This window comes from Lepidochelys olivacea, assembly GCF_965140295.1.
Source record: "Lepidochelys olivacea isolate rLepOli2 genome assembly, chromosome: 1".
Classification (NCBI taxonomy): domain Eukaryota; kingdom Metazoa; phylum Chordata; order Testudines; family Cheloniidae; genus Lepidochelys; species Lepidochelys olivacea.
In genome coordinates, this window is record NC_140411.1 from 207,224,812 (window position 1) to 207,232,857 (window position 8,046).

Here is an 8,046-nt window from a genome sequence, read left to right on the forward strand (position 1 = left end):
GAGGGGAAGCCATCCACTCCTTTTTGAAAATAGAAAAGCTTGTTGTTTTCAAAGCTCCCTAGAATGCCAACTCTTATCCTCCACCCCAAAGGTTCCTGCTATCTCCTTGGCATATGAGCAAGCTGAGAGTGATATCATGAAGAGACAGCCCAGAAACCCCAAAACGGACAAGCTAGTGAACGAGAGACTGATCAGTATGGCCTATGGGCAGATTGGTAAGATGCTGCTTCGTTTCATTCATTGGGACTGTGCTCGGCACTGAGGCTGGCTTGGCCTCAAGGAGGATTGTGCAATCAGTCTAGGGCTGTAGCTGCTACCATGTTTTTGTAGCGTACAGGCTTTTGGCCATGTAGGCCATATTGTATTTGGGAAGCTGGAAATTCAAGCTTTTTAAGAGACCTCCAGGCAATTGCACATGGTGGCTTGTGCAGCTTACTTCATCCACTGAATCACTTTCACAGTAATTTTATTTAATTACACAGCACTGCTAAGTAGCTGGCAGCCAACTAGTTCTCCTTGGGTTCAGACTTGTTTGGAGGAACATAGAACCCATTGTTAGTTTAATTAGAAGTAAAAGATTCTCTCCAGTATACCCCTGTACACATATCATTAGAGGCTGGATGAAAGGAAGTACAAAGATGTGCTACAGTTCACAGGGTGGTTAATTGCAGCAGACCTTGAAGCTTCATAAATGTAGCGGTTTGTGGGGAACATGGGATGAGGCTTAAAATGGGTGTTTTTATCCTGTGTCCCTGATCCAGAGTTTCGGGCCTTTACAGTAAAGTATGGAACATGGGTAACAATACAAAATTGGAGACATTTTCCTTGGGGAGGGGGAAGGAACAGATGTTGGATGGTGGTCAAAGGAACAAAATCTTCTAACTACAGAAATGCAAATTTCCCGTAGTGAGGGGTCAGGTAAATGAGGAAATTAATGTCCATGTAAGAGACAACTCATGTCTAGCAAATCACTTCTCATGACCATGTTTCACAGATTGCATAGCTTTATCTGTCACTTTCTAATCCAATCAGGTATGATCCAGGCCCTTGGAGGCTTCTTCACGTACTTTGTAATCCTAGCAGAGAATGGGTTCTTGCCGCCCTCCTTGTTAGGGATCAGAGTGAAATGGGATGACCGGTGGGTGAATGATCTGGAAGACAGCTATGGGCAGCAGTGGGTAAGTTTGAGCACAGCAAGGGGGCTGCAAGCCAAATTACTAATGTTCATATCCTGCATTGGGATACAGGTAGATCTGCACATGGAATGGATAAGGTGAATGTATAAGAACTAATGCTCTTCCTTCTCATTTCCAGACCTACGAACAGAGGAAAATTGTGGAGTTCACTTGCCACACAGCCTTCTTTGTCAGCATTGTGGTAGTGCAGTGGGCAGACTTGGTCATCTGTAAGACCAGAAGGAATTCAGTCTTTCAGCAGGGGATGAAGTAAGTGGTGTGGGACGGAAAGGTTTTAAGGAGGAGTCCGTATGCCACTAAGCAGAGCGGCCCAGCATTATATGGAAGTGTATCTCAGCAAGCACCAGACAATTTAAATTAGGTGCATTAATTGTGGCGTAGTGCTGATTAGGTGCATTAATGGGTCAAGTAGAGAAGCTTATGGCTTCTGAGCAATCCACAGTTCTCTGTGATCAGACAGGATGTGATTAGGTGGACAACTGATTTTCTCTGATCCTTGGCTGTAAGAACATCTGAAAATAACCCAGTCTCAAATATTATCTGCGTTGTGAAGGCCATGTGAAGAGAAGGGTGAAATAAAGAGGGTATAATTCCATAACTGTTTTGTACAAAAAATGTCCTAGCAAATCAGATTTCCCCAGTGAAGATCTGCATGTTTGGTGAGGAAGATGCCTTGGCACTAACTTTTCTGTCTTTCCTAGGAACAAGATCTTAATATTTGGTCTCTTTGAGGAGACTGCCCTGGCTGCCTTCCTCTCTTATTGTCCTGGCATGGATGTCGCCTTAAGGATGTTTCCACTGAAGTAAGTCATGTCTTGATATATTTCAGCTCACGGTTACTCCCCAACAGTTGCAAGAGAACAAACTTATTGCTAAGATGTGGTTGCATAAATGGACTCTCCCAAGAGTTTGAGTAGCTTGTAAAATGTAGCTTTGGAACTCTCCACTGGGTCGAGATTGGAGAATGACCTCTTAAGTCACCCACCAGAAGTCTCTCTGCTTAGCTTGCCTTGCCCATGAGAAATCAATCAATCTCTCTCTCTCCCCCCCACCCCCCTTTCCCCACCCCCTTGGCAGGTGACCATGATGAAGGAATCTCTTCAAAGCACAGGGCTTGCCTACACACAAGTTGTACCAATTCACCTATGCCAGCGTAGTTAAGCAGCACAACTCCCTAGGGTGCCTGCAGTTACACTAGTAGAGTTTATTCATGTGCAGGAAGGGGAATAGCTCCTCTATCCAAAATAGTTAGTGCTTTGAGATCCTCAGATGAAAGGTACTATGGATGACTTGTCAGTCTGTAGGAACTCCCTTCCCCAGTTGCTGAAGTGCCGCCCTCTGCTGCGGTGGGTTGTGGCATCAAGGCAGGAAGTGGAAAATATATCCTGTATCTGACTGAAACCAGAATGGGGAATTTAGCAGCAGAATGAAGTTGAATTTCTCCAAAACTAAACCACCACTTACAATTACCCCATGTAGTCTCAATGAGAAAATAACTGGGACTTTTAAATCTACAAAAGCTGGCATTCCCAGCAGTACGGTGTCACCCAGTGTGATGCTGAGGCACTGGTATCACTTCTGCAGCTCCTAGATGTGATAGTCTCCCATGTGATTTGGCTTGTGCAGTGATAGCTTGGATTCAGAAGGTTATAGGTTCAAAGGTTACCTGTGCTTGGAAGGAAATCTTCCTAGATCAGTGTGGTGGGGTGGGAGGAGCTAGTACTAAATGGGACAAAGGTGCAGCAGAATCTTTCGTTGGAATCTTTTATCTGGGATCAGATGAGCTTTTTCTGTGGGAAAACTCAGTGGTGATTCTTGGTTCAGCAGAGCCCCTTGCAGAAGCTGCTGTATTGGCAGGTCTGGACTTGCCTTCATTCAGTGATCTACACAATTCGTCGCATAAATGCAAAGATCTGCTGCCAAATGCCAGTTAATGAATCTTTCTGCAATATACTGTCTGTATTCTTACTCATGTCTCCTTTCCCCGAAACAGACCAACCTGGTGGTTCTGTGCCTTCCCATACTCTCTCCTTATCTTCGTGTATGATGAAGTCAGAAAACTAATAATCAGACGCAGTCCTGGAGGTAAGAAGATATGGTTCCAGTGAACTGAGCACTGTTACATATGCAGTACAAATCCCAGCACTGTTAAGCAGTGTGTTCTTAGTCTTCTGAGTTTCTCTGAGTCTCTTAGTCTCTGAGTTCTACCCTAAGTTTCTTCTTAGGGTAGAAAGCTGGCTAAATTGTCGGGCTCAACGGGTAGTGATCAATGGCTCCATGTCTAGTTGGCAGCCGGTATCAAGTGGAGTGCCCCAGGGGTCGGTCCTGGGGCCGGTTTTATTCAATATCTTCATAAATGATCTGGAGGATGGTGTGGATTGCACTCTCAGCAAATTTGCGGATGATACTAAACTGGGAGGAGTGGTAGATACGCTGGAGGGGAGGGATAGGATACAGAAGGACCTAGACAAATTGGAGGATTGGGCCAAAAGGAATCTGATGAGGCTCAATAAGGATAAGTGCAGGGTCCTGCACTTAGGACGGAAGAACCCAATGCACAGCTACAGACTAGGGACCGAATGGCTAGGCAGCAGTTCTGCAGAAAAGGACCTAGGGGTGACAGTGGACGAGAAGCTGGATATGAGTCAGCAGTGTGCCCTTGTTGCCAAGAAGGCCAATGGCATTTTGGGATGTATAAGTAGGGGCATAGCGAGCAGATCAAGGGACGTGATCGTTCGCCTCTATTCGACATTGGTGAGGCCTCATCTGGAGTACTGTGTCCAGTTTTGGGCCCCACACTTCAAGAAGGATGTGGATAAATTGGAGAGAGTCCAGCGAAGGGCAACAAAAATGATTAGGGGACTGGAACACATGAGTTATGAGGAGAGGCTGAGGGAGCTGGGATTGTTTAGCCTGCAGAAGAGAAGAATGAGGGGGGATTTGATAGCTGCTTTCAACTACCTGAAAGGGGGTTCCAAAGAGGATGGCTCTAGACTGTTCTCAATGGTAGCAGATGACAGAACGAGGAGTAATGGTCTCAAGTTGCAGTGGGGGAGGTTTAGATTGGATATTAGGAAAAACTTTTTCACTAAGAGGGTGGTGAAACACTGGAATGCGTTACCTAGGGAGGTGGTAGAATCTCCTTCCTTAGAGGTTTTTAAGGTCAGGCTTGACAAAGCCCTGGCTGGGATGATTTAACTGGGAATTGGTCCTGCTTTGAGCAGGGGGTTGGACTAGATGACCTTCTGGGGTCCCTTCCAACCCTGATATTCTATGATTCTATGATTCTGGGCATCAGGGCACAACGTTGCAATGCTGGAGAGGGAATCCACAGTTGCCATTTCACATATATCCCATTGCATTTCACATATATCCCATTGCATATAGGGGTTGAAATTTCGGAGTTACACTGTCACTTCATGTCTTTAAAATGAGATTACAGTAATTTTAAAATGTGATCAGACTCAAATTAGGGACAATACCAATTGAATAGTGATACTTAGTCTTGAAGCCCAGTTCTTCCTGTGTGTGAATGTGCCATAGGCAAAATTCATCTGAATTTGTCCCTTATCACTGTTCTGGTGTCCTCACTAACAAATAAAGTTCTGATTCAGTATTTTGTTCCCCCTCTTGCCAATGCTGCTTCCCCCCCCCCCCCCAAAAATCCTTGTTCTAGCTAAACAGCATGAAGGGCAGAGAACTGCAAAGGGTGTAAGAACTACCCTGAAGACTTACTACTGTGACTTTAATCTCTCTAATATCTGAGTTCTTAATATGTTCAGATTATGAAATGCTCCCAGGGAAAGGAAAGAGATGGAGGGGGGGGGGGTATTTCCACGCTACTAGAAAATAATGGTTCATGTTTGTCTAGCTCAGGGAAGTCAGAGCAGTTTGAAAATTGCAAGTCATCACGTATTTTGAAAGACTTTCCATTACAGCAAGGTCACTTAGTCTTGTACTGACATTCATTTGTGCTACTGCATTCAGAAGTTTAATGGACAAGCTAAGCTGCTTCATGAGATTGACTTAGTTCTTTCTTTCTCTCTTTTTGTAGGTTGGGTGGAAAAGGAAACATACTACTAATGCAACTGCAAAACCACATTCCATGCACAGCACAGCCCTCCATCTCCCCTGTGTATGTGTACTTTCAGCATTTGAATGCAGAGTTGTGCCCTGAAAGGAACGAAATGAAGAACAAAGTGAACCCGAAGAAACGTGGACTGGCGGAGAAAGGGGGAGGGAGTTTTTGACATATCAGTCTATGGTGATGAAAGGCAGGAGTAGTTTTTATGTGCCTTTTTTTTTAAAAAAGGAGAGAAATGTTAAGATTTTATATTTGGATTTTTACAAATAAAGATGGATTATAACAGGATGCTTCTTGTGTGTATTGTACATATGCTGTCTCAAATAGTGCCTGTATCACAGCAGCGTATGGATAAGAGTGTTCAAAATCCATAGAGCTCCAGACGTTTGCTCCTGATATGTTCTGATCCGCCATGATCCAAGCAACTCAGCTTCTCTACTGGAGCAATTCTACGCTGGCACCTGTTGCCACCATATTTTAAATTCCGCTCTGTAACCGTTAGCTTCCTGTCAGGAATCTGAATTACAAACCTATGTGGTTCATAAAACTCTTTGGGGATCACCTAAGTCAAAAAGCCACCTTGCATCTTCCTCCTTTTCCCCCTCTCCCAATATAATTGGAGCAGCTTTCATGGCTGCTTTTTTTTTTATTGAGACTATGAATGAAGCCTCTTGTCATTCTCTCCTCCCTGGTCAAGCTTAGTGACCGAAGAGACATCACCCTGCCAAGCCACCACATCTTGTCGTGGAAGGACTGCAAAGATTTTCTGCATTTTTATACAATTCTAAAACTATCTTTTACTGCAGCGGGAATATTGGCTTCTTGTTTTGATTCACCAGCTCATGCTGGCTGACCTCGGTAGTGAATTCCTCCCTAGGACTCTTTCTGTAATGATGTGCTCTTGGTACTTAAGAGTGGAAGCTGTGGATTTATGGCATGTGAAGGAGGGGCATTAAGAGAAACAGGAAAACCTGCAGTTAATGCACATGAACCTGCATTGCAGCTCTATCACAATGGAATCTAGTTCCTTCTGCTTGACAAGCACCGAGCAATTTGTATGAAATGGTGATGGAGATAAAGCTGCATGTGCAATGTCTGTATGGGGCAGCTTGCTTCTCTTTTCCCCACCCAACCCCAAAACAAAATCCCTAAGGGGAATTCTACCTCTTGATTTTCTTCCTTCATGGTTTGTTTCTGCTAATTGCCCAATGTACTCCCCACTCTCCTCACTAGAATTCAAACAGCCTTTCCCAGTCACTGCAAGCTGCTGCTTCCAGACTCGGCCTCTTGAGATCCTCCCTGTAAGTCCAGAAAAATGCTTCATGGGGCAGGGAGGGTCCGCTGAAGTTCAGGGCTCATGCCTAAGGAGTTCAACATGGACTTCTGTACAGTGCACTAAGAACTGGAAAGAAAACTGCCCATGGGGGAGGGGAGGAGGGATCTGGGTTCTAAGCATGACTTGCTGTGTAACCACTTCACTGCCTACTGCCCATCTACAAAAAGGGACAAATCTCTTTAAATGAAAGGTGGCAGAGAATTGCAAAGTATGTTACCAAGGTAACTCCCTGGAGCCTTATCTCTGCATCTGATGAAATGAGAGAGATCATACCCAGCCACATCCACTTTAAATGACCTAAACAACGGGGCTTTCACCTTCCTTTGTGGAGGGAAGGAACTACCTCAGGATCTTGGATCCCAGAATTTTTCCTGTTCAGCTTTTTAATGGCCCCTGTACTGAAATTCTTTGATATTTATAAACAATGCTGAGCTGCTAGCTACACCCCAGATAGCTGGGAGCTCAAGATTAGAGTCCATATTTAAAGAGAATTCTGAAGTAGAAATAACCAATATTTAACATACTTAATTCAGTTGGAATGAACTGGTAAAGATAGCCATGGCTTGGCACGTATGGGAGGGGTGGGTTGTTTGGTTGGGGGGAATGGGGCTTGGAGTTGTACAGGGCAGGGATTAGTTAAAGAATTGGGGGAGGGGGGGTGAAAGGGAAGCTAAGCACAGTACGAAACAAGCCCCACAGGGAAGAGTAGAATCAATGAGTTCTCAGGATGGCTTTGCAAATGCCTCGGAATTCCAATCTGAACAATGCTTTAAACTTTTAATGCTAATCCTAAAATGGAGTGAAGGCTGAGTGCACATGGCACTGAAACTTAAGAATGGTGCAGTTTTTAAATGAAACTCCTACAACCCCTCCCCCCCCAATGTTGGAAAGACTGAAGATTGAAAGTGTGGAACTGCACTGTTAAAACTTAGCTTTAACTCTAATCTCTTCTCTGGGAACAACCAAAGAAGCTTAGAATCAAAGGGGTAGCCGTGTTAGTCTGGAGCTTACAATGAATTTGCTTGTTAGTATTTTCTATCAGTGTCCCCTCCCAAAATGAAGAGCACATCCCAGTAAACTCACTTCTGCTTAGTAGTTAGAAATACCATGGTATGCACTCACTATTCCTCTTGCATTTACATTGCGAACTCCCATGATACCTGCACGGCCTGTGTACTTAGCCACTTGTGAATCCAAAATATCTACAGTGGAGATGATGGGTAGATTCATTGTTCTGAACGGATATGTATGTGCCTCCAAACATGGATGGTGCAGAGCTGTGCCCAGAATGCTGAAATTACAGGACTCGCAAGGTGAGAGTATAGGGCAATGTGATGGCAAAAAAAAAGTATACTCATTGGGAATGTCTGTGTAAAATCTGGTGTGCTATGCTAACACTGGACAGCACCTGCAATCTGTGTAAATCGTGT

General features: G+C 44.4%; 1 protein-coding gene across 1 annotated transcript in view; it reads left to right on the top strand.

Annotated features, from left to right (window-relative positions):
- Positions 1 to 5,568, top strand: part of ATP1A1 (ATPase Na+/K+ transporting subunit alpha 1) — a 33,012-nt gene extending 27,444 nt beyond the window's left edge. Inside the window, exons 18-23 of the mRNA XM_084630689.1 lie at positions 92 to 215; positions 1,033 to 1,178; positions 1,315 to 1,445; positions 1,898 to 1,999; positions 3,190 to 3,281; positions 5,251 to 5,568. Coding sequence (XP_084486815.1) covers positions 92 to 215; positions 1,033 to 1,178; positions 1,315 to 1,445; positions 1,898 to 1,999; positions 3,190 to 3,281; positions 5,251 to 5,279 — 624 coding nt within the window. The 3' untranslated portion in view covers positions 5,280 to 5,568. The remainder of the gene's footprint in view (positions 1 to 91; positions 216 to 1,032; positions 1,179 to 1,314; positions 1,446 to 1,897; positions 2,000 to 3,189; positions 3,282 to 5,250) is intronic.
- Positions 5,569 to 8,046: the final 2,478 nt, after the last annotated feature.